The sequence below is a fragment of the Tarenaya hassleriana genome, unplaced genomic scaffold (assembly GCF_000463585.1).
Source record: "Tarenaya hassleriana unplaced genomic scaffold, ASM46358v1 Cleome23, whole genome shotgun sequence".
NCBI classification, from domain to species: Eukaryota; Viridiplantae; Streptophyta; class Magnoliopsida; order Brassicales; family Cleomaceae; genus Tarenaya; species Tarenaya hassleriana.
This window is the reverse complement of record NW_010965625.1, coordinates 2,340,417-2,365,792: the sequence shown is the minus strand read 5'-3', so window position 1 is coordinate 2,365,792 and position 25,376 is coordinate 2,340,417. Positions and strand designations below refer to the sequence as shown.

Below are 25,376 nucleotides of genomic sequence, written 5' to 3'. Positions count from 1 at the left end.
CGATTCTTCTTCCCCATACCCCGGCCCCACCGAACCAGAGCTCGACCCATCGCCATGCTTTGTGATTTAAATTGATATCCACGTTAGTCCTCGTAAAGATGGGTTCTTAACTTTCAATACAAAATCTCTAAATTTAGAGGGTAAATTTGTCATTTCACTTTTACCGAAGCTGATTTTCCAAACAACGACTTTTGCATGTCATATTATGAGTTCCCTTGGCCTTGGATATAAAGCAGAATGGTTGCGTCAAGAGAGAGATGTAGTAGCAGTTTCTTTCTTACAGGACACAGTGAACAGAAGCACAAGAGGGAGGAACACGCAAAGATTCATTAAAGAACAGAGTGGAACAATGAAGGTGGGAACATGGAAAGCTAATTCTGCATGGACAAGAACCGGAAAAACAACAAGTGAAACAAGCTTTTCTATCAAATAACAAACACCGAATCTGAGAGAAGGGCTTAGGGAAATAACCTGGAATTTAGTTGTTGAAGGAGAGAGAGATTAGGTAGATGCAGCATTGCAAGTGCCAGCTCCATCTTTGCAGTCATTGGTAAGATCATTGAAAGTTTCCATCTGCTTCTTCCCTCTCAAGAACACTTCTGTATCTACAGAGGCTCTCATGTAACCGTCCAACTCGACTGGGTTCCCCCCGTTTAGCTTCATCGTCTCTGAATACCATTCACTCCCCTCATCCCATAGATCTTTGTACTCGTCGAGAAAATGGGTCGTGTACTTATCTTTCAACGGGTCAAAGAGCGAAATCTCCCGTTCATTTGTTGCGATATACACATTCCTCCCTTCTTCAATCTTGTCCTGCAAGGTGGACAACAGGGCACTCGGGGAAGTGTCCTTATCGAGGTTAGGCCACAGCTCCTTGTTTCTTGCTTTCTCTCCTAACTGTCGACGAAAGAACCTGGAATTTAGTTGTTGAAGGAGAGAGAGATTAGGTAGATGCAGCATTGCAAGTGCCAGCTCCATCTTTGCAGTCATTGGTAAGATCATTGAAAGTTTCCATCTGCTTCTTCCCTCTCAAGAACACTTCTGTATCTACAGAGGCTCTCATGTAACCGTCCAACTCGACTGGGTTCCCCCCGTTTAGCTTCATCGTCTCTGAATACCATTCACTCCCCTCATCCCATAGATCTTTGTACTCGTCGAGAAAATGGGTCGTGTACTTATCTTTCAACGGGTCAAAGAGCGAAATCTCCCGTTCATTTGTTGCGATATACACATTCCTCCCTTCTTCAATCTTGTCCTGCAAGGTGGACAACAGGGCACTCGGGGAAGTGTCCTTATCGAGGTTAGGCCACAGCTCCTTGTTTCTTGCTTTCTCTCCTCTCTCGATGTGGACAGCGTCGTAATCCCAGTTCAACCTCGACGCAATAGCAGACACGATTTCCATCAACCTTCTTGATTTCCATAGTAGGTGCCAAGGCCTTTGTACAACGGATTCTACTTCACCTTCACAAACTCTGTACCAATAGTTATCTGGTTCTACCGAACCAAACTTTCTCATTATCAACATGTCTTTCACATTAGCAAGCTTCATGGGCGTGACCCGGAAATCCTCCACAAGATGAAGGCCGAACCCATTTTTCTTATGCCATTTACGCCAATCTGCCCAGAACTGAACTTGATCCAAGACTGAAGCCGCCTCTTTCAAGTGCTCGAAATCAAAGTAAAATCTAAAGTCCTTTCCTTCCTCGTTTTGACCGGATGATGTGTAGATCGAAGACAGACACAGAGTCAAGTCCATCACTAACGTACGGTTCAAGTATTGAGCTTCACCTAATGCACACAAGAAACTCCACAAGTAGTGATTCATGCTCTTGCACCTGTCTCCTCCCCCCACGTAAATCAAGTACTTACCCTGTTTAAATGCATTCTCCGACTCAATCACGGGAAGGGAATCATTCACCGCTTCACCAACCACTGGTAACGAGAAATCATCGTCTTTCTTTCCAGGAGTTTTCTCAAACCCAGGTTTCTGATTCTTCTTCCGCTTCCTTGCATTCACACCCGAATGATATTCTCCAATGCTCATCACACTGACTGTACAATTCTCGGATCTCTCTATCACAAACCTACGATAATCTTTGTAGAATGCAGCAGTCTTCCCATCCTTAGGCCTATATCTCCAAGCCATATCGCAAGTATTATCACCTTCCCCAGGAGTCGGTTTCCCGAACTTGTAGAAGTGAATGTCCTTGAACTTCTCTATAGTAGCTTTCATCATCAAATGGAAAACCTCAGGATCTTTGCAATCAATGGGACTATTGGCATCACAATCCAACTGGCTAGTGTCGGAAGTGTTGTCAGTGTTCTCAACATCTGTAATGTTGATAAACGCAGAGAAGGCAGTTTGGTTGACCGCCATGAAATCTTCACCGGTCTTAACGACAGTGTCGTCGGCTTTCAATGTGGCATTGGATGTGGATGTAAGGAAAGTGGTCATCTTGTTTGATGGGTGGAAAAGCGGGTCTTCCGGCTCATAGGTAGCTGCGATAATGGTGAACACCAAGACTCCGACAACAAACAACGAGAATCCAATGTTCCCGATCAAGTTTAGGGCGTTTTGCCCTAAATTCTCCGGACGAAAGCCTCCGGTTCTCGAAAATGCAGATCGACCCAACATATTCTCCCGACCCACAAGCTTACGGAATCGATCACCACGAATCAAACAAGAACCACAAATCTAAATGCTCAAGAATCACACTAAGAAAAACACAGATCTCGAGAGATACAGATGAATCCGGCGACGCAAAATTTAGAGCTTGCAGATCTGAAAATGGAACGAAGAGAATACGAGAGATTAGAGCCTGAAATTCGGTATTAACCCACCTCTAACGAGCACTGAGTCGAGCTGAGAAATCGAAGAACATTGCTCTTCCGTGTTCTTTTTTCTTTCCCGTTTCTCTCTGCAGATGCTGAGCCTGTGGGTTCGACCGCGAGATTTCCTCTCCGTGTCAGTGTTTGCACTCTCCCGAGGGAGAGAGAGAGAGCAGAGATGCGTACACGTGTCTATTTCTAAGACGTGAGGGAAAATCAACGGTGGATATTGAGGGAGATTCTGGAGTCGCGAGCCACACCGACAAGGGCAAAGATGTAATTTAGTATGACTAGAATTTGGATTGCATCTAATCATTGACTTTTTTGGGTAATTATATGGGTTTACTAATTGCCATTCTATGATTATGCAGTAAATAGTAAAATGCGACTGCAACTTTAAATGAGAAGTTTTTTTTGGTTATGCAAATGAATGAACTGTCTCAATTTAGATTTTAAAAGGTATATTTATTGTTAAAAAATACAATAAATGTCAGGAAAATATCTATACAATAAAAAAATTAAACAAAGTATAAATAATCTAGAATTTTGTAATACTATGAGACCCCAAAAAGGGCATATCTGAAATTAAATTATGACAACATTACATATTTGAAATTGATATGATGTATTTGATTTGAATTAATTTTATAAAAGAAGTTGCTTTTAAAAAAAAATTGAAATGGATTGCACAATATTTCTTTTTTGGAAATTGGAAATCATTTGCATCTATTGACGTTTATTTTGTTTATTTTTAGATAGCTATGAGTATGATCAAGACATATAACAAATTCATCTAATCTGAAATTTATTTTATCTGAAGAAACTGAATCCATAAGAATCCACCAAGAAATTTTTTTTTGTGAAAAATCATAGATTCCAAATGAAATAAAATGAAACAAATTCCAAAGTTCGGAAAATAAAAAAAAAAAAATTTTATAAAGATTTAAAAGAATTAACTATACAGTATCTCAAAGATTCTACACAACAGAAACATGTGTGAACCAGTGTCTCAGGTACATGGTAAAACACAGAGTGGCAAGAGAAACACATGTCCGTACACTCCGCAACTCCCGAAGACAACAGAATCTTTGTTCCATACACAAGACAGTGACGAGTTCATCTCATGTCGAAGAGATTGGAGAACTGGGTTTTACTCAGAAAGCTCAGAAACCTGCTTTGGTTCTTGAAGAAGACAGAGCAGAACACGAAAACAGACGATGTTCTTGCAATACCTTAGATCCTAAGGTAACCTCGTCGTCGATCTTGGACAGAGTTCGGTCTTATCTGGAACGGTCTTCTGTTCAGAGACAAGCTTCTTTTCATGGCTCTCACTCTTTGCCAAGAAGACAGTCTAGTATACAGAGCCGGGAAGGCGAAACAACACAACACAAGAAGAAGCATTATTACACAGATGTACATCACATTTCGGAACCCGTCTCTCAGGTCTGGATCGTCCTGTCCTGTCCAAGGAACTCCCCCAACGTTCATGCCGAAAACTGGCAACCACATGAAGCAGAGAGGTTAAGTGTTTCAGTGTCTTTCTCTTCACATATGAAACAGGAAGCATAATGGGTTTCGGTTTCTGACCTCCAGTTATGATGGATAGAGGAAGGAAGATGATGGAGAGAAAAGAGAGGTAATAGAGCTTTCTGTTGATTTGCTCAGCCTGCCAACTGTCTAGACCTGCTTGGATTGCAGTCACACGGTTTGCTATGAAGCCCACGTTCTCTTTGAGCCGTCTCAATCGCCCAATCAACTCTTCCAACGAGTTAATATCTTCGGGTAGAAACCAGGGTTTTGTGGAACATTTTTCCTTGACTCTTGGAAATACTTGTTCTCCATGTGCAATCACCTGAGGAGAAAGGAAGTGGGTATAAGCAAACAAGCTAGGGTTTGTAACTGCAAGGGCAGGAGACCCCACTCATGTGGAACAGTGTTTCTTAGTGCAGTTTCCGGTCTTCCAATCGATTGTTCTATTCTAGCTTATCTGAAACAAACACAAAGATTGTCCTTGAGACATCCTACGGAGATGCAGAGAGAAGAAACTGGTACAAAAAGCTACCTGCAGGAGACGCTGTAAGTTCAGATGAATCTTGGGGAATCTTCTATCATCCAGCATCTGTTTCTTAAGAGCAAATCCACCTGACAAGAAGTAGATTAGTGGTACGAAATCAGCAAATAATAAGAGTTGCAAATAACCAAGTAATATTCATCATAGACACAACTTTTTGCTTTTGAATCATAGGGATCATGATCCCAAGTCTTCCCACGATATCCAGAGAGGGCACACGAAGAATACATGTGCTAATGTGAAGCGTTTTTCGGACAGAAAGAGGATCAACAAACTAAAAGATAAGGTTCGAGGACGAATGCAACATGTTAGAGCAGATAACTCACCTCTATCCATTTCTATTTCCACGGCATCCAACTCGATCTCAAGTTTAGTCACAACATCTTGAAGCTGATCAACGTGTGTATCAATGATGTGAACCACTAGGTTGGAAACAGATGTCGGGACAGGGTTATCAGCTTCCTCAGAATGGTTCATCGTCAGTAAGAATTCAAGAACATGCTCCTCAATCACAATCCCACTCCTTTCCTTATTCTGCCCTCCTCTATAATAAGACGGAGTCTCCACACTAGGAACTTCCGAGAGAAGAGACTGGCTCATTGGCGAGAACCCTAACCTAGGAACACGCCCTAAAGACACAGTGATCACAGAATTCTGAGTTATCCTTGCAGCAATCCTAAACGTAAAGCTGCTGGCAGCAGGGCCAGGGGAATTAACTCTAAACACGAGCGCCCCATCAACGTGCCCGCAAAAGGGTCCGTTACTAACAAGCGAAAGAATGTCTTGAAGCTTCAATGGCGGGCAGAGAGCGTCGATAAGATACTGAGCAGACTGAGAGAGTTTCTGGTTTCCTTTTGGTAATTCGACATGGTACCAACAAAACTCCCTCCCAGTTCCCTCAGCAAGGTCCCATTCCTTGTTGTAATACTTCCCATGTCCATCGAATATATAAGCTCTCTGTCTCACCATCCCTGAGAAATGAGACAGAAGCTTATGAGTGTCTCTGAGAGGAGCGCTTGTCAAAGCCTCCAGATCCGTCTCATCCAGTTCTTCCCCAATCTGATCTTGTTGTTCTATCATGTTCCTCTATTTTACCTACTTTTGGGCGATAACAGCCTAATTATGGGCAGCCCCAAATCTTGGTTTTACAGCTAAGAAATCGCAACAATGGCCGCTTCTATCTAACCAAATCCAACATAACCCAGTTTCCAAACTGTGATCTTCCTCTAAATAGAACTTCAGTTGTAACAGACATGGACAGACCTTCTGCTCATCCAACGAGGACAGCTAAAATTAGGAGCGAACGAGAGAGATTGAATCTGAATCCAAATCTGCGAACCCAGGCTTACACAGAGACGGATAACAACGGCGAAGTAGACCCAGTAGAGACAAAACCAAATCAGGCTCTGGTTTAGCTAACTCACACCCATTTCACTTCACCCCACGCTTGATCACGAGAATCGCCGAAAAATCATACTCTGACGGCGACCCAATGTCGGAAATCGCCGGCGAGATCGTGGAAGACGAGGCTGATGAAACAATGAAGCGGAGAAAGCGCGATGCGGGGAGAATCTGATCTGAGCAAGGAAACTACATGGAAGAGGAGAAAGTTGACGAGAGAAAGACAAGACACGGAGAATCTGACAGACAGACACGCATTCCGAATCAATGGCAGATTATTTATGATTAACTTATACAACTCTGTGATACTCAACAAAAAAAAAACAACCAAAAAAAAATCTTTCTGGAGTTTGAGGTGAACCTTCCCAAACCGCGAAGCAATCTGAAGACTTGCTGACATGAATGAAGCTTCGATTGGCCGGATTGATAGGCCCCACAACTAAATTAGGCCCAAAACTCAATGGCCCAAACTTTAAACATTAGATAAAGGCCCAATACTATAACGAACTAAAGGCCCAATAAACTCAATGTTCAAAGGCGGTAAACCATAACTAAATCAGGTTCAACTAAAGGCTTAAAAGCCCAATAAACTCAAGCCCGATAAGCACAACAAATTGAAGGCCCAAGGCCCAACAAACTCGACCAAAATGCCCAATATATATAATATATAAATTAAAGAAGTTGGTATTTTTGGAAATTGGTCGACTCGCCCAAATGTAAAATTTTCTTTGGAAATTTGTATACTTTTAAATAAAAATGGAATAAGAACGAAAATAATCGAATTTGAAAAACGGGAAAAATGATCAACAATTTACGGGAACCTTCCACGACAGTGGTAATGAAGTTCAAAGTCGAAGACCAAGAAACATCTTACAAAACTACACGTAAATTTCCTTTCAAAGTTCAAACGTAAATGAACAAAGACCGAAACTTTTTCTATTTTGGTATTAAACAAAGACCGAACGGAACTCTCTGGGGACAATTTATAAAGACCCGGTGAAGAATGCATCAATCCTGGAAATTCTGTCTTGAAATTTTGAAGCCCCCGAAAATCTACTCGTTGTACGCGCCTCCCATCAGAAGCCTCTCGTCGTTTTCCAACACTGTTCCCTCTTCCCTCGATCATAGAAAAGTCGGCGTTCTCCAAGGTAGATAGTCAGGTACTTTGTGTCCTTGTTCGCAAATTCGGATTTTTCCTAGTTTTTTGGTTTCTATGGAAGAAATGGAATCATGGGTTTGTTCTGTTTTTAGCTCTTGGAATGATATAATCAGGGAAATCTGTAATGTTCGTTCGGACAGGACTTGAAATCTGAAATGGGGTTTTCGAGTCGTTCGTGGATATCATATAATTAGGGCATTTGTGATGTTCCCGGAACGAAATTCGGAATCCTAATTTCGGGGGTCGAAAATTCTTGACATGGGTTACTGACAAAATCATGTTTTTCTTCGTCCTGATGATATGTAGTTGTCAGAGACAGATCTCCGTTCTTGATCAGAAGAATGTCGGATTCAACATGCCCTTTGTCAGTGGAGAAGGAGATTTTCATTGATGGTGGAGGAGCTCAACAGATCCAGTTTCTTACAGGTGTAAACGACAATTATGATGGCGTCACTGTAAATTTGGAAGATCCCATGGATGCCGAGGATTTTGCCGTAAAGCTTAAGGCATCACTTCTAAAATGGAAGCAAGAGGTATTAATCATAGTTGACTGAGGATCAATCAAAAGCTTTTAGATGATTTCTGTTCCATGATCAATACTGATCAAAACGTTCTTCAGCTGTGATCTTTGGCTACTGACTGTAATAATCAGCTCTGGATAGAAAATCCCATGTTTGAAATCGAAATGGAACCTGGTTTGTGCGAAAATAAGCTGTTTCATTCTTCTGCATAGACTTGAGTTTCCCTTGCAATGGACTCTAGACTTTGACAAATTTTGAATAAGCATGATGATCCAGACATCAATTTGCAGGGAAAGAAGGGAATCTGGATAAAGATACCAATCAGTCTTGCCAATCTTGTTGAGGCTGCAGTTAAGGTAGAGACTTGTATGGTCACTGGAAAAATGTGTTCCCGTTAACTTTTCCGTGGCGAAATCTCGGTTTCATGTTGTTGAACAAGGTTTTTCTTGGTTGTTTTTATACAGGAAGGGTTCAGATACCATCATGCTGAACCCGAATACTTGATGCTCGTAACTTGGATCTCAGAGCGTCCCGATACTATCCCCGCCAATGCTTCTCATCGTGTAGGCATTGGTGCTTTTGTCCTTAACCCCAATGGAGAGGTAAAAAATTACTTTTTTTTTACCTCCCGCAGTTTTCTTATTCTCAATGGGACTTAAAAGAGTCAGATTGCAAGAAATGTATCTGGAACTAGATATCGGGATTTTGGTTGAGAGAGATTGATAAGTGTCACACATTGAAAAAAAAGAGGGATTTGTTAGCCAATATATAAAGAGGGTCAAATCTCCACTCTTAAGCTAGCTTTTGTGGTGGAGGGTCCAAACTATATCATTTGGTATCAAGACCCAAACTCCACCACAAAATCTAACTTCAGAGCAGAGGTTTGACCTTCCTTATATATTGCCCCCAAATCCCTCTCTTTTTCCAATGTGGGACACTTATCAGAGAGATTCAATTTTGGATTAGAATGATCATGGACCATTTTGATAATCCAGTGGTTTGTTGTGTTATCCCTTTTCCTCCATGATTTGTTTTGTTTGTAACATACTGTGGGTTGGGTTCTTCAACCATGAGAACCTAAAGAATAGGGTGGCCATTTTGAGTTTCGGTTCAATTATTTCAATGGTAGCAAAACTATAAATACGGTTCGATTCGGATACAGTTTGGGTTTACTTTTTAGTTTTAATGGATAAAATTACTCAATTTTCAAAGAAATTTTTGGTTTTTCGTTTATTTTTTTTATTCAGTTCTTTTGGTTTAAAAAAATATATAGCCATTCGGATTTTGTATCGTATTCGATGCGGTTACGGTTACATGTTATTCAGTTCAGTCATTCGGTTATTAACGAAATTAGCTGGATGAACTATTTCCATATGCAGGTACTTGTTGTCCAAGAGACTGGTGGTGCTTTCAGAGGGACAAATGTGTGGAAGTTGCCTACCGGAGTTGTTAACCAGGTGAGCGAAATGAGATTTCCGGTTGTGATCCGATCTTTATCTTCTCCGGGAAATATTTACAACTGTGAATCATTACATGAACCGATCTTTGCAAGGGGGAGCTCCTAAGAATCTCGGCTCCATCTACTTTGTTGATTGCAATAATTTCCCGAGATTTAGGCTGCAAGTTTTTAGAGCTTTTACATGAACCTACCCTTTCATTAGGGTTTACAGAACAAAAGCTTATATTACGGACAACGAACTTTTTATTCTAAGCCTCTCCAAAGAGAACCATAAATCGAATAACAGCAACCGGGTTAATCTCGGTCAATGGGCATTGTCGTTAGCATCTTGTGTAGATGACACTATCCATGTCCAAAGAAATGTTTTTTACTATAGGCTCGTTCTCGAACCTATCACATTCCTAGGTTACTAGGTAGTTCTTGGTTTGGTTCTGCTATTGTCCTGACTATAATAACTTTCCGGTCCACAGGGCGAGGATATCTGCGAAGCGGCGGTTAGGGAAGTTAAAGAAGAGACTGGTGTACGTATTTTTGGCACCCGGAACCTGAAAACTTTTCTGCTTTCGGATCATTAATATAATGTTATAATCTGAATCCCGTGCTCTCGTTTGTTTCAGATCGATACAAAATTTGTGGAAGTCTTAGCATTCAGGTAATGAAGACAGCTTCACCGCCTTATCTTAAGCAAGATTTTGCCATTTTCAATTGCAACCAAACATTGTCTTTCAAATGCATCATGTTTCTGTTCCTAGTCTGATTTTCTTCTCACTGCTTCTTTCTCATCCTCTAACTGCGTCGTGTCTCTCAGGCAGAGCCACAACTCGTTTTTCGGGAAATCGGATTTGTTCTTCCTTTGCGTGTTAAGAGCTTGTTCCTACGAAATAGACAAACAAGATTCGGAGATCTTGGCTGCTCAGGTAAAACATATTCCTACACAAACTGTTCTTACTGAATCCACACAACAATGGAGAAAAATCGTTTAGCATATCAATATGAACCAAAAACGGGTTTTTGTTATTTCTCGTCCGCATTTTTGTTGTTAAAGATTCTACGCATAGGATAGGATGTTCTTGATGTTTTGTGTCCTCAAAGTAGGGTGGGCACGGGTCGGATACCCGAGTTTTCCGTTGTAACCGACCTCAGTCTCAGTCATTCGTGTTTCTCCATCAGCTTACTCGTGGAGAGGCAAGAGCAAGGCCGGCAGAGACATGGATAGTAGTGAGGTGTTAGCCGAGGGGAGAAAAGAGAGATGTCGACGTGTACCGATGGTGGAGGAGGGGGCGACTAGGGACAAATAGTGAGCCCCCTCGCACTGACCGCGGCACTGCCTCACTCACTTTCGCCTCCTCACGACACTTCCTCTTGCCCCCTTCGCCTCCTCCCTTATCTGTCCTCCACATTTTTTCAAAACCCTAAATCCCTAGGGCTATCCATGGATATGGGTAATCGGCCGACGAAAACCCAAACTTGAACCTAAATGGTCGGGACCTCTCACTGTCATCGATCTCATACTCATCCTGCCGCTGGATGAGTATCCAAAATTTTTGGATACCACACTCACCGAGCGGGTACTCGGAATTCCGGGTCCCGCACCCTCTCCTACCTCAAACCGAGTTTAGAACGTAACGGTTGGTTGCTTCTCCTGTTTCAGTGGATGCAGGTTCATGAATACGTAGACCAACCCTTCAACCAGAAGAACGAGATGTTCAGATACATGGCCAACATCTGTCTCGAGAAACTGGAAAACCAGTACAGCGGTTTTTCTCCGGTTTCTACGGTTACTTCAAAGGGCCACAAAAGCTACATGTACTGCAACGGCGATCACGTGAACCAGATCACCAGTGCACGTGATCAAGAGACAAGTTCTCTTTAAATAACTCAAGTCCAATATGAAAAACTATTGCTATTGGTTGTACGGATATATGTATTGATATTTTTCATTGAATTATAAGTTTGAATTCTATTTGAAACATTTTTAACCATCCAAAATGATAATGCATATGCATAACACATGGATAGTAATATTATTTGTTTAATTATTAAATGCATTTTGGATATACAGCTCAGAGAATTACAAACAAATCCCAATATAAACCGACAAGCCCAAGCAACTGACAAGTGGACTAATTATTATTCGAAATCTCCACACAAAAATCAACAAAAAAATGATTTTTAAATAAGGATTTAAAAAAAAAAAAAGAAGCAACCCCCAAAGGGCAAGATTCCCGCCGAGGCGATTATCTTACATATGCCACGTGTCGCAGACCCACCTCACTCTTCATTATCATACGAACATAGCAGCTCCTAGGCAGAATCCGACGATCGCCGTCAAGAAACTCCGACCGTTCGTCGATGCGACGCCGTTTTTATTGTCGGCGACTTGGGCGTCGTAATCATCGGTCGGAGCGTCGGCGTCTTCCTCCGGCGACTTCTTGTTCTTGCTCGGCTTCGGCGACGGAGCTTCTTTAACGCTCGCCTTGAAAATCTCTCTGGGCAACAAAACCTTATCGATCTTGTACACAATCAACGGTTCTTGATCCTTTAACGTCCCCGTTAACTTCGCCGTTACAACGTCCGTCTCCAACGTCACGTCATCGCCGTCGTTCTGCACCGTGAAATCGTACTTGCTGTCTCCGCCCGTCGCCAGAGTGTTGATGGCGCCGTTACCGGACCTCAGCATCTGCAACGACTGGTAAACAGGGATTCCATGGTACAACACTAACGCCGTTCTGTTCGCCGCCGTCATAGCCTTGAACTTGGCCATGAACTTGTTGACTGCGCCGTCAGTCGGACAGAACACCGTTAACCCTCCGTCAATCGTGTCCTGGAACGTCTTATCCGCTCCAGTCGACGTCAACATGTCGGCGAAGGCCTTGCATCCTTGTATCAGACGGAATTAACGTTTTCCGTTAGCAAAGTTTGTCACTTTGACGTCCAAAACAAAACACCACACGCTGTTCTTGGAAAATGCAGAGCTCATGAACATGATCAAGGCAACTGAACATTTCAATTTGTCATTCTTTTATATCAGATGAAGTTAACGTTTTCCGTTAGCAAAGTTTGGACTTTAACGTCAAAAAACAGATCACCACACTCTTTTCTTGCGAAAATGCAGAGCTCATGATCAGATACCTTGCTTATCAAGAATGGTGGTGAGATTGAAATCGCTAGGGCTCGGAGTAGGAGCTTCTGCCTCGGGAGAAGTCATGACCTGGCTGATCTGAAGAACAGATATGTTATAAGCTTTCTCGTAAACAGACTTAACGTAGTGAGAAGTGAGTTTGTTGTCATCGTCTTGGACACCGAAAGCGACTTTCCCCCCTTTCAGATCGGTTATATTAACGTAACCCGAAGTCCCCGGGGCCGAGCCCGTGGCCTGAAACATGGTCGACGTCGAGGTTGTCCCGTGGGTGATCTGGTGGAGTTTCTTGGCGCCAAAGTAATCGACGAGTACGTGAAGAGAGAGGATGTTTCGGATCGTGTAGAGTGAGTAACCCTTTGATAAGATCGACGACATTCCGGCATTGTCGACGGCCAATACGGTGATGGTTTGACGGCGGTTGATATCGTCGGCCAGGTGAGTGGCCGTTAGGTAATGGTTGAACGTGGAGAAATCCGGGTCTTTGGCCAATATTCTTGTGATGTTATGGGCATTTGAGGAAGAGAAGAGTAGGCAGAGGAGGAGGAAGGTCACGGCGGAGGCGGTGGTGGGTTGCCGGATATTAGCCATTGTCGGCGGAGATACGGCGGAGGAAGAGGAATAGGAGGAGGAGGAGGAGGGCCGGTGATTTGTGAGGCGACGTAGTGGTGGATGTTATAAAGAACGTATCGTATACTGCCACGTCAGCAGATGATACACAGCTCCTACAATTCTCTAGACTGGCCGACACTCTTCTTTGTGGGGACGTATATTCGTCATTTAAAAATAATTATTTATATATTTCTACGAATCATTTTTAATCTATATTAACCGTCATTAGTTATATTGGCTATTTTCTTAGCAGTATTACTTACCTTTTTTTTTATGAAACAGTATATCTTACCTTATAATATTTTAAATGGTTCCACCAAAATCATATTTTATTCTTTTGCGGTACACCCACCGGAAAAATCAGAATAAAATTTTTCTGGCGAGAGAAATTAAGAATAAAATATCATATGAAAAATATATAACGAAAACAAAATACGGAATTATGGGTCCCACAACTGTCGGTGGTGAAGGTGAACAGTGAAAGCGAACGGTGTCCTGAGAGAAGTGGAAAAGTTTGTCCACGTCAGCAGATGATGGCTCTCAAGTTTCTGATTAAACCAACCGCAAATTTCCTGTGATAATTTAATCGTTTAATTAATGGATCTTTTTTTTTTGTCATGCAATGGATATAATATAACGAATTTTTAATAATATGATGATTGAAATGCCAACCAATTGATATGAGAAAAAGATAGATAAGACCCCACATGAGAGTGATTATAAATAATTATATAAAAATATTTTGAAATATAAATTTAATCAATCTAATTTATATTTCAAAATATAAATTTAATAATATAAAGATTGCCTAATCATGGATATTTGTATATATAGCAAATCGGTCGATAGGAAGATTAACATGTATTTATTTTTAAAATCGACTATGTTATGTGATTTTTTTTTTCAAATCGAATTAACAAAACACTATCCAAATATAATTAAAAATAACGGAGTAAAAGTGTAACATTCTTTAAAAAAAATGAGCATATCTTAATAAAAATTTAACTCAAATGGAACGTTAAGAGAATGTGAAATTAACCGAATTTCGACACAAAACTGAGAAGATACAATTTTTTTCTAAAATTGAAATATCCAAATCAGAAATATAAAGATTGATTTTTTTTTTTTAATCTTTTGGATAATTAATGTGGAGACAAATTAACTGTATCTTGCGACCAAAGCCATGGCATCTCATCATTTTTTTCTATCATAATTTCTTGTATAAGATATATAATGACACCATTATTAGAGAAAGTTAGGGCAAAAAGAAAACTTTAAAGTACAATCTGCATTATAATATAACCATTGAGATATAATCTATAACTCCTATGAATATTCTTATCGATAAGATCGTTAACCTAATTAATATGCTTTTTTTTTTCATTGGTTATATTGTGTTTGATTTGTTTAATACACCCTTTGGCTTAATTTATTTCTCACATACATACATACATACATACATACATACATACATACATACATACATACATACATACATACATACATACATACATACATACATACATACATACATACATACATACATACATACATACATACATACATACATACATACATACATACATACATACACACACATACACACATACATGTGTGTACACTGCAATAATTTAAGTTAGTTTGGACGTTTGAATCAATGCAGTCTTGGTAATAACTTAGCTGTATAATTAGAATTGCGACAATGGACTTCAATGTACTTCAATTTGATTAGTATAAACCCTCTTGCTTAATTTGTTTCCCATACCTCTCTTTCTCTCTCTATCTCTATATATATATAAATATACATATATATATATATATATACATATATATATGTATATGTGTGTGTGTGTGTTTATTTAAGTTAGTTTACACGTTTGAATCAATTTCCATTTGCATATTTATTCATGGATCGGTAGGTAAGGCTCTTTCTCCAAACTTTTCTTCATTTCAACTTCAATTGTTTAGTTCTACCAAATCATAATTAACAAAATAAAATTGTCGTTGTCGTCCGCATCTCTTAATAATTCGGGTTCTTATTCAAATATCCGTTTTTTTATATTATTTCAAACCATATTTAAAATATTTGTATGCATAAGGCAATTAATCGTATATACTTTTTCCAAAGAAAACACATTTAAATTAATCATCGAATAATTTCGCTTTGGATTTGGATTGGTTTAGCAAGAGAAAAAAAATGCAAACTGAAAATCGAATTGAATTTCATCCGGTTCAAAAAAAAAGTTCGAATATCTATATCCAATTTTATTATTTAGGGAAAATCCCATGTAAGTACCCAAACTCGTCGAAATGTGCCAAATAAGTACCCGAACTTATAATTGTGTCTAATCAGTACCTCAACTACTATATTGTGACAAATTAGTACCCAAACTCGTAAAATTGATGTCAATTCCCAATTTTATGCCTAACGACGTTTATTGTCATGTTTCTCGTTAATTCTTTGATGATTTGGATGACACGTCAGTGATTCACGTAGGATTTACAACTTAAACTCTGGTTAACAATACCAACAAAACCGGTTCCGAAAAAATCCCTAAATTAAAATTAGGGTTTCTATCTTTTACTTTAACTCTCACTTTATGTTCCACCACCTCTCTCTCTCTCACCGACGCCATAGTCCATCTCTCCTTCAAATCATAATCAGTGTGCCTCTCCATCAGTCAGTACTCTCTCCCTGCACTTTTCTTCCCTCTTCACCGTCGTCGATTCCTAACCGTGCCGGAATCGATATCTCGCAGCCTTGAATACCGAAGATTCCTGGAACATCGAAGATTCTAACAAGCTTTCCTGATGAGCAATATATCCGACGGTACGTCAAAATCCAACAAAAAATCACAGTGGAAGAGAGCGAAATCAAGCTCTCGGAAGGGTTTTCCACAACAATGTGAATGTGGAACTCATGTTTTGAAGTTGACATCTCGGACGCAAGACAACCCCGGAAGAATATTTTTCCGATGTGCTTCACAGGAGGTAATATTTGTACTGAAAAATTGTAGTTTCGGTTAAGAAAATGATTTGTTAATGTTTATGTGTTAGGACAATCATCTTTTCAAATGGGTCGATGAAGCAATGATCGAAGAAATGGAGGAATTCCAAAAGGAAGTCGATAAAATAATAGCTGATGGTGATGCGATTAATGCTAAGATTACACAGCTCGAAGCCAAAATCGACGAAATGAATAACAAAGGGTTGAAATTGGCTGATGGTGATGGATTTGGTTGTTGTATCATAATGTAGTTGAGTATGTTAGACTAAGTTTATTGATGTAGTTTTATGTTTATTGATATAGTTTTATGTATGAACTTGAGGGAGTTGGTTGTTCTATTTTGATAATAGTAAGTTATTGAATTTGGAACATGACTTGAGTATATATGTTTCGGAACAGACAATTTTGTTTTGGGTATGTATATACATAGTATGTTTATTCTACAACTGAAACGCATAAACGAATGCTTATACAAAGCAGCTTGCATCAAAACCCAAGACCACTCACATACCCATAATATATGTTTCAAAACAGCAATTGTCTCAAAATAGCATAATTCAACATTTCGTGTCTCAAAATAATAAAAGCAAACTAACATTTAACAATCACTTCCTCGAACTTCATTTTCCTTGAACTTCTTTCCCTTTGCTTTGAGTTGGCCGAGGTATTTGAAAACGATTCTGCGATATTCCATATAAAAGCTGACGACGTCTGCTAGTTTGGGAAGCCCATATTTGCATTGTCTGACTTGATTAGGTTGGTTGTGAAGTACATCCGTCTGAGTTAACGCTGGTGTGTGTATTGGACTGACTGTTATGCACGAAAGAAGTTGTTTGTCTTCGTTTTGATGCATTGTTACTTGGTTCTCCTTGTTGTACATCAAAACATGTTAATTTGTCAGAAAGATTATAAACCAGAATTTGATAATAGTCGCAATCACATACCACTGGTTCGTTCTTGCATGTCTTTGCATCATGTCCACCTTGTCTGCAACGCCTACATGTTATTCGCCTTCCATGACGTGTCAAGTGACCGGTTTTTGATGGAGATTCATGGGGATCCTTTATTCTCTTTTGTTTTTTGGGTCGACCTGGCATCTTCTTATCAGTCGGGACACCAATTGGAGACTTGCCTGTTTTTTCCCGCATTGGCTCACCATTTACTGGCATTATATTCCTCTGGTATGTTGATTCCCATGTTGTCTTGAGAAAGTAGTGTGAGACATATCAGAAAATATCGTGACAAGGTTATGTAAGACATAATCATTCAATCAATTTCAGACAAAAACATGTAATATAAATTGTAACTTACTTAGAAAGATCATCCCTGAATGACAGAAAGTGCATGGTGACAAGGTAAATATTGTCATTATCTTTTTTAAATTATCAACAATTTAAGTCTTCATCTTCTTCCAATAAAACTTTCAAAATTAAAATTATTTTGTGTCTTCATCTTCTTCACAAAACTATCTTCTTTTTTTCTTCATTTTCATCTTGAGATTTTGTTTGGATTTTGAATAGTGATGAATGATAAATTTGATCAAATATAAAGTTATTTGGAGTTTAGTTTTTTAATTTATTTTATGATAAATTAAATAAGATAAAAAAAAAGGTAAAATTGAGTTAATTGTTGAATAATTATTAAAGTATAAAAATATGAAAACGTGTAGAATTATTATACATATAGAATACTTGACTATTATTAAATAAGGGTATATAAGACTTTTTTTATATTTTTTAAAAAATGTGAAAAATTCTAAAATGATAAGTAATTATTTAGAAACAGAGAGAGGGGGGGGGGAGTATTAATTAACGTGGGAAAAATAAAAGTTACTGAATGCAAAATTCATATATTCAGGATAGTTAGTAAGTGATGTAATTATTGAAATTTTGTCTTGCTCATTTAATTAGCGAAATAGGTTGGGAAGCCCGAAAATAACAGACGAAAAGGTGTCTTTTGCAGTATTTGTATATATAGATGTGATACAACTATAAGCGCGCGCGCGCACACACACACACACACACATATATATATATATATATATATATATATTAATCAATAGGACCGGTTTGCATCTAACCGGATTCAAGAGGAGTAAACCGGAGAGTGAGAAGCAAACAATGAGACAAACTGGTAAAATTATAAGATGAAGAAGTATATATGTATGGTAAACTTACAAGAGTTGTAGCTAACAATGGCAGAAATCAAACAAACAATTAAGAACAAAACATAACACCATATCGTGCAGTGCAAAAAAACAACAACGGTTTAATTAATTACATTGTATTGAGTATATATATATATATATATATTCCATTGGATGTAAAAATACTAAGCGTAGTATGTCCATCAAGCTGGGATCTCAAACCTCGAACACTTGATGGATCCAATGGAGATGTCGATTTCGATCAGGTTATCCTCTTCGACCAAAAGCTGATCAAACAGCCTCAAGTCTTGGATGTTCTTGTGATACATTTTGTTCTTGTTACTGTACCCTTTGATGGTATTGTCGTCATTGCCGTAGTTTCCGAGGTAGTGGCCGCTCGGTAAGGAGAGCTCTATGAGACTTTCCTCGTCTGAGATCGACCCATCATCATCATCGGAGATGTCGTCGGTCGTTGTTGTCTCCATGTACTCCGATGAATCCTCGGTATTAACGGAGGATTCGGACTCATCAAGAATCGGCAGCTCTTTTTCTTGTTCTTGTTCTTGCAGGTTGTCCTTGTCTTCTTGTATTGAAGCCATGGAAGTGTTTTCTTGGTTCGGGATCAGGACAGTGAAGAGGAAGAAGAAGAAGAAAGAGGACAAGAACAAAACAGCGGATGAAGTTAGGAGGACTTGTAAGAAGCTAGCTCCAAGGATGTGGAGAATTGTTGGGCCGAGAAGGGAAAGCCAAGAACCTGGTTTCCTCAAGAAAAACGAAACGGAACCCATCCAATCTTCGACTATGTTTTCAAGATTCATGGTGAAATCAACCAAGCTTTTCCACAAGGAAAACAGTTCCAAGAAAGCGGAGAGAATGGAACAATGTAAAAGTAGAGAACTAGAATCAAGAAGAAATGCAATTTATTAAGGTTAAGATTGTTACGTTTTCAGCCAAAAAAAAAAACCGAAGGAAAAACAAGATGGGTTTGATCTAGAGATCAAACCAATGAAAAAAAATGGAAAAAAAAAATAGAGAGATGATTTGGAGCTAGGGTTTGGATCTTGATGCGGCAAAAAAAGGGTTAGGATTAGGATTTGATTCATATATATGTATAAAGGGCGTTAACAAAAGAGGAAAGGAGGTTGTATAATCTATGGTGGAAAATACCAAATTGCAAACCCTATAAATAGGAATACCACCATGGAAATCTATAAACTAAAGAATGCATGTGAGAAGAAAACCAGAAACCAGTGCGCTGTTTTATGTTTCTGCTTCGAGATTTGAGGAGCAACAGCTCGGACCTGCACTGGCCCGATTCGCGAGGATATATATTGGCAACAATTACAATGTGCTATATATAAGCTCTTACCCAAAAAATAAACAAAAAACAATGTGCTAAGCGCTTCATATATGACTTGTATGAATATATATATATATATATGTATTGGCTTGACAATTATATTTGTTAGTCTCCGACTAACTTCTTGAGAGAGTTGGTAAAATGAAAGAAATATTTAAGGAAAGATCATGAATTTGATCTATTTTTGTTTACAGAGGTGGGTACAAATAAGATTTTTGTTGGAGGTATCCGTCTCCGTCGTCGTCTTCACGAATTTAAGAAAGTATTATATCGTTTTCGTGAAATTCGGATATCCACGGTCCAAATACTCGATGATAAACTCAACTAAGCAAAGTAGTTGAATCCTTCAAAATTTTGAAAAAACTGTTGACTTTTGTTGACTTCAAAATGATATTTTATTTTTAGTAATTTTTTTTGAAAATATATTTAGATATATTATCATAAATATGTTAAACTACAAATGATACGAACATTATTTTATTCATAATCGGTATCCAATGGTAACCCATTAGCGTTACAAAACCCGAACCCGAACCAAAACCAAATCGACCCAAACAATTACAAATCTATTCTCTAAACCGTCCGTATTTATTTATATCTACACAAATTCTTCTCGTAACAATAACGGTCTAAACTTTTAACAATATTTTGTAACCCATATTCGTGAGTTTACTAATTTTTCAATCAAGAACGAGTAGGATATAACTTGCATTAAAACATATATATATATATATATATAATAATAAATTTATGTGGTCGGTGATTACTGAAATGTATTTGTCTGTGTTATGTATATGACTTAACAGCTATATAATTAACATAGAAGCTACATTAGTCGTACCAAATAGTAATTTTCCTCCTAAATCGAAACCGTCGGTTTCGTGTCTACGTGAGAAGATACAAAATCCGAATACGGATTTTATATTTTATTGGCTGCTTGGAAGGTGGTGAATCTGATCAATCCACTCGTCAAAAGAGATGGATATAACATATATATATATATATATATATAATATACATTTGTTTTACCAACAAAAATTACTTATATATATATATATCTTACAAAATAATAAAAAGAAAACCTCTGAAATTGATTCTCTTTTGGAAACCATATCAAGAAGAAGAAGAAAACCCTAATATTATAATCCTTGTATTTGGTGTTACGGTTTCTTCGAGGCCTTGGAGGGTGGGCAGCCATGTGCCACCTTCTGAGATTACCACCTGGCGACATATTAACTCCATCCCACAAAAAATTATATTGTAACCCTAATGGAAAATAAAATTGCAAACCCTAAATATAAGTGACCTACAGATAATATATGTTGTCATTGGCCATTGGTATTGAGTAACATTTTTATTTATAAATTGTATTATGAAATTTATAACCATCTTAACTATTGCTTTTTATAACCATCTCTCTACAGTTTATGAAATTTATAACCATCTTACTATTGCTTATTATCGTTCTGAATTCGATCCTGATAAAAAAAATTAAAATGTCCAAAGTCATTAGTTATTCCGGCACATAATCTGTTTCAATTCTACTTTTGTAATGAACCAAACATTCGAAGTATAATCTAACATATACATATGATCTTATAAAAAACATATACATATGATATATGAAAAATCTGTGCATATTAATTAGTAGTGAGAAAATTAATTAGTAAAACAAATTAATCTTTTGGTTTTGGTGATGACAAAATTATTGAACTGGGATCTTTCTCAGAGAAGGTCATGAGTTTCATTTATTTAATGGTATAAATCCTAATTTCAAATTTCCTGAAACGAATACAATCCAATTTGAATGTTGAGATTTAGCGATACACACTAAAAAGGTTAGGGTTAGAGGTTCATCATTTAATAGAAAAAAGATAAATATTTTTTTTTATCTGAAAGGCTTATAATTGTAATGACTTTAAATTTTACATTTTTAAATTGGATCGTTGAAAAAAATATATATATAAATTCTATATATGTCTATATAGAAAACTGTAGGGATTTTGAACCCGAAACCTCACCGGCCATAAAATTATTAAACCTCGTGTGTATACGAAAGACTAAAATGTGTTGAAATAAGAAAATGAATATTTGATTGAAAGAAAATATAGATTTTGATTTTTACCAAAAAAATATATAGATTTTGAGATATTATTTTCAACAATAATGAACCAATATTATGTTAAATATTATATATCATATTTGTTTCCGTTATAAGTTATTCCATTCGTTTTTATTTTTCTTTCTTTCTTATTTAATTTCTTCAATTTTATATTTCTATATGGTATAGCAGGGTTCGATCCGCTCTATATCTTTTTTATTTTTTAATCTTTTTTTTAAGTTTTAGATGTTCATATATCTAAATCATTCAAAGAAGAATAAAAATCCAAAATCAAATGAGGTGTTGTGCGAATACTCCAAGATCAAACGAGATGTTATGACAAAAAAAGTTAAAGATAGAACTTTAAAGTTAAGCGAATTGATTCGAAAATGAGTAATACTCTCTAAAAAGACTAAATTCAAATTTGGTGTTTGTGGATTTTTCTAAAGATAATGAAAATATCTATGGATTTTTTTATTGCATTATCTTTTCAAAACTGACTTTGCATTCTCTCAAAGTTAATTTTGTGAGGAATGTTGAAATAGAAAAATGAATATTATACCGGAAGAAAATATAGATTTTGAGATATTATTTTCAATTTTAATTTATATCTATATTTTCTTTTTAATTTATTTGTTAATTTTTTTATAAATATATAAATTATTTTCATTATAATGTATCAAGAAAAAAAAGAAATTTAACAATAAAGTAATTCTGTTCTTTTTTTTATTTGTCTTTCTTTCTTATTTAATTTTCCCAATTTTATATGTATTTTTACAAAATGTTCATAAATTTACAAAATTGATCTCCCTTCCCAATTTTAAAATATATCGATTAAAACAAATAAAATTAATAAAAAAATAGTATGGTTAAGTTGATTGGGTCATGGGTTTTTTACTCAAATGACTCACTTGGGTCGCACCTATTTCACGTGTACACCAGAAAAAACATAACACTTTTTTTTTAAAAGACGAAATTACCCTTAATGAATACATGATTTTTATCCGTTCGAAAACAACTTTGTTATTACGACTTCGTAATTAATTCTAAATATAGTTGCAATTGATTCTAAAAAAAGTGGCAAAAAAATCATCTGTCTTATTTTAGTGGTATATCAGTTATATGTTAGTCGTAATAAAGTCGCAACAATAAAAAGAAAAGGGTATTTCGGACTTTTTCAACCAAAAAATGGGTTAAAATTGAAATTTTTTTTTTCGGTGGTGTACGTTGAAATAGGTGCGACCCAAGTGGGTTATTTGAGTAAAATTCCCCATTGCATATGATGATTGAACTAGTGTCCTAACATCATATTTATCTATAATTAAGTTCTGAATATATCAGAATAGTATGGAATTAATTCTTGGTTAACACTTTTAACATACATAAATATGGAAGAGAGAGTAAAAAAATACATGAACTTGAATTATTAATCAATTTTTAGCAATAATAAAAAAATATATAAAAAATGATAATTGTTTTGGAAAATAATCAAACTATATGCGTAAACCAGTCTATTAGAATAATAATGTGTGTATATGTTATCTATATATGTTTATGTCTAAAGAGTGTGTGTATATTACATCCCACTTTGAGTGTAACGAAAACAATTGGATATATATATATATATGTATGTATGTATGTATATATATATATATATATATATATCATTGTTTAGTTTGAGTTACCACAGCACAGATCGAAAGGTTGAAACCGTCATGGATCGGATTTGCATCAAATTGGGAATGCCGCGAAATGGTCCACAAGTATATAATATTGAAAAATCCTAACAAAAACTAAAATTAATCAAAATTTAAATACGTAGAAAAGTTTACAAAAAATTATAGACTCCACAATGTATTTGTTTCAGTTGCGTAATGCATTTTAATAACTCATTTACACTCAACATATGAAATTTTGCACCTATATATAACATAAAATAAAAAATGGAATTTGATAAAATTAATAGAAACGATAGAGAAAATATCGTCTAAACACTTCAATTTGTTATCAATTCCTACATGAACTTTAAAATTATCAGAAAAATAAAGGATTTTTTTCGATTTTGAGTTAAATAATTACAAAAACTCTCAAAAATTGACATCATTTTTTTTACGTAATCTAAAAGCTAGAAGCTGACTTAGAAATTGAAAAATCCAATTAGTAGTATACGTCAGCTGCCACATAGGAAAATACTATGACATCACCAAAAAAATTAAAATTAAAAATACATAAATATACATATTTACACATATATACACATATACACATACATACTCTCACATACATGTACATAAAAGATATGCATGCTTATCTACACACACATATACACATATACACTTACATATATATATATGCATATACACATAACACATACATACATATATATATATATGCTTATATACATATATATATATATATATATATATATATATATATATATATATATATTATACACACATATGTATAGGCATGTATTATTTGTTTGTGTAAACATATATATATGTATGTCAGTATGTGTTTGCATATATATATATATATATAAGCATGTATATATGTGAATATATACACACACACACGTGCGTTGTAGGTAGCGTGGTCACTGATTGGATTTTTCGGTTGCCAACTTAGCATTTGGTAATCAAATTCCATCTAAAAGAAAACAACGTCAAGTATTGTGCAGTTTTTTAAAAAGTTTTTAAAAAATTATGATTTTAACTCTCAGTCGAAAACAACGTCAATTATAATTTTTACTGTTAATAATACGGTCATTTATAAATAAAATATAGTTTATAGATTTGTTTTTGGATAAATAGAATATCTTTTAAAAAAAAAGGAGTTTGCAAGAAAGAAGGTGCCACTTGTCGGCCAGTTGCAAAGGGAGGTGAAATTGAAAAACAAAGACAAAAACCTAAAACAAGGTAGGGTTTTGCTTGCAGTTTTGGCTACAACGCACCTTGAAAGCAATTATTAATTAGCTTAATTAATTCCTGCTAATCCCTTCGTTCAAAGTTAATCAGTTAATTATGCCTGGGGAAATGTTAATTAACTCGAAAAAGGGATGTTGTTTACCTACGACTAACGAGTGAGCCAAGGATGGGGACCATATCAAATTGTCGTTTCCTCACAAATCACAATTATAAAGCGATTTAATTAACATAATCGTTTTATTTTTTTTGTAAAATTATATATATTTGGTGAGGGGACCCCATACCATGCGTTGGAAATCCAAATCAAATCTGATTTCACCAACACCACATTTCAACATTTACATATTCACTGAATATGTTTAATAATTTATGCGTATATCATTATTCTAATAATCAATGTAAAACAAATATGTAACGACGAATGAATAATTAAAACTAAAAAATGAAATATTCTTAGAAAACAAAGCCAAATCGATTCCATCCGTAATTTTTGTTTTCAAATCAGTTTTCTTAATCTAACCGATCGAGGGTCGAATATTGGGGATGCAAAAACGAATATTCGGCGAATATCACCGAATTGAAAACCGATTACGTACCCTATATATATATATATATATATATATATATATATATATATATATATA

General features: G+C 36.5%; 5 protein-coding genes across 8 annotated transcripts; 1 reads left to right on the top strand and 4 right to left on the bottom strand.

The window, feature by feature from the left end:
• Positions 1 to 228: 228 nt before the first annotated feature.
• On the bottom strand, positions 229 to 2,992 carry LOC104815369. 2 transcript variants are annotated; one of them, XM_010543735.2, is made up of 2 exons: positions 1,336 to 2,992; positions 229 to 893 (listed from the first exon to the last, which is right to left on the bottom strand). In XM_010543735.2, exons 1-2 carry the CDS (start codon positions 2,633 to 2,635, stop codon positions 502 to 504), a joined length of 1,692 nt encoding a protein of 563 aa, XP_010542037.1. In that variant the 5' UTR covers positions 2,636 to 2,992; the 3' UTR covers positions 229 to 501. The 2 variants fall into 2 exon arrangements, with proteins under 2 accessions (XP_010542037.1, XP_010542036.1); XM_010543734.2 differs by lacking the exon at positions 229 to 893 and having other exon boundaries at positions 912 to 2,991.
• Positions 2,993 to 3,746: 754 nt separating this feature from the next.
• On the bottom strand, positions 3,747 to 6,942 carry LOC104815368. The gene is made up of 4 exons (XM_010543732.1): positions 5,227 to 6,942; positions 4,892 to 4,971; positions 4,417 to 4,681; positions 3,747 to 4,325 (listed from the first exon to the last, which is right to left on the bottom strand). Exons 1-4 carry the CDS (start codon positions 5,978 to 5,980, stop codon positions 4,063 to 4,065), a joined length of 1,362 nt encoding a protein of 453 aa, XP_010542034.1. The 5' UTR covers positions 5,981 to 6,942; the 3' UTR covers positions 3,747 to 4,062.
• A 257-nt stretch (positions 6,943 to 7,199) lies between these two features.
• LOC104815367 (nudix hydrolase 7) lies at positions 7,200 to 11,412 on the top strand. 3 transcript variants are annotated; one of them, XM_010543730.1, is made up of 9 exons: positions 7,200 to 7,449; positions 7,767 to 7,993; positions 8,272 to 8,337; positions 8,446 to 8,583; positions 9,361 to 9,438; positions 9,911 to 9,961; positions 10,058 to 10,092; positions 10,249 to 10,357; positions 10,611 to 11,085. In XM_010543730.1, exons 1-9 carry the CDS (start codon positions 7,305 to 7,307, stop codon positions 10,668 to 10,670), a joined length of 909 nt encoding a protein of 302 aa, XP_010542032.1. In that variant the 5' UTR covers positions 7,200 to 7,304; the 3' UTR covers positions 10,671 to 11,085. The 3 variants fall into 3 exon arrangements, with proteins under 3 accessions (XP_010542032.1, XP_010542031.1, XP_010542033.1); XM_010543729.1 differs by lacking the exon at positions 10,611 to 11,085 and adding an exon at positions 11,092 to 11,412 and having other exon boundaries at positions 7,202 to 7,449; XM_010543731.1 differs by lacking the exon at positions 10,611 to 11,085 and adding an exon at positions 11,092 to 11,412 and having other exon boundaries at positions 7,369 to 7,461.
• Positions 11,413 to 11,464: 52 nt separating this feature from the next.
• LOC104815365 (fasciclin-like arabinogalactan protein 2) lies at positions 11,465 to 13,253 on the bottom strand. Its single transcript, XM_010543728.1, has 2 exons — positions 12,573 to 13,253; positions 11,465 to 12,320 (listed from the first exon to the last, which is right to left on the bottom strand). The coding sequence occupies exons 1-2, from the start codon at positions 13,168 to 13,170 to the stop codon at positions 11,725 to 11,727; spliced, it is 1,194 nt and encodes a 397-aa protein (XP_010542030.1). The 5' UTR covers positions 13,171 to 13,253; the 3' UTR covers positions 11,465 to 11,724.
• A 5,119-nt stretch (positions 13,254 to 18,372) lies between these two features.
• LOC104815364 lies at positions 18,373 to 18,880 on the bottom strand. The gene has a single exon (XM_010543727.1). It carries the CDS (start codon positions 18,827 to 18,829, stop codon positions 18,548 to 18,550), a length of 282 nt encoding a protein of 93 aa, XP_010542029.1. The 5' UTR covers positions 18,830 to 18,880; the 3' UTR covers positions 18,373 to 18,547.
• Between the last annotated feature and the right edge of the window lie 6,496 nt (positions 18,881 to 25,376).

Coding starts and splice junctions, on each gene's coding strand:
- LOC104815369 (XM_010543735.2), bottom strand. CDS start 2,635: ATGTTGGGTCGATCTGCATTTTCGAGAACCGGAGGCTTTCGTCCGGAG. Junction 894..1,335: donor CGCTGTCCACATCGAGAGAG/GAGAGAAAGCAA, acceptor GTCGACAGTTAG/GAGAGAAAGCAAGAAACAAG.
- LOC104815368 (XM_010543732.1), bottom strand. CDS start 5,980: ATGATAGAACAACAAGATCAGATTGGGGAAGAACTGGATGAGACGGAT. Junction 4,972..5,226: donor GGAAATAGAAATGGATAGAG/GTGAGTTATCTG, acceptor ACTTCTTGTCAG/GTGGATTTGCTCTTAAGAAA. Junction 4,326..4,416: donor TCTATCCATCATAACTGGAG/GTCAGAAACCGA, acceptor TGTGGTTGCCAG/TTTTCGGCATGAACGTTGGG.
- LOC104815367 (XM_010543729.1), top strand. CDS start 7,305: ATGCATCAATCCTGGAAATTCTGTCTTGAAATTTTGAAGCCCCCGAAA. Junction 10,093..10,248: donor GTGGAAGTCTTAGCATTCAG/GTAATGAAGACA, acceptor CGTGTCTCTCAG/GCAGAGCCACAACTCGTTTT. Junction 10,358..11,091: donor CGGAGATCTTGGCTGCTCAG/GTAAAACATATT, acceptor CTCCTGTTTCAG/TGGATGCAGGTTCATGAATA.
- LOC104815365 (XM_010543728.1), bottom strand. CDS start 13,170: ATGGCTAATATCCGGCAACCCACCACCGCCTCCGCCGTGACCTTCCTC. Junction 12,321..12,572: donor CACCATTCTTGATAAGCAAG/GTATCTGATCAT, acceptor GTCTGATACAAG/GATGCAAGGCCTTCGCCGAC.
- LOC104815364 (XM_010543727.1), bottom strand. CDS start 18,829: ATGGAGACAACAACGACCGACGACATCTCCGATGATGATGATGGGTCG.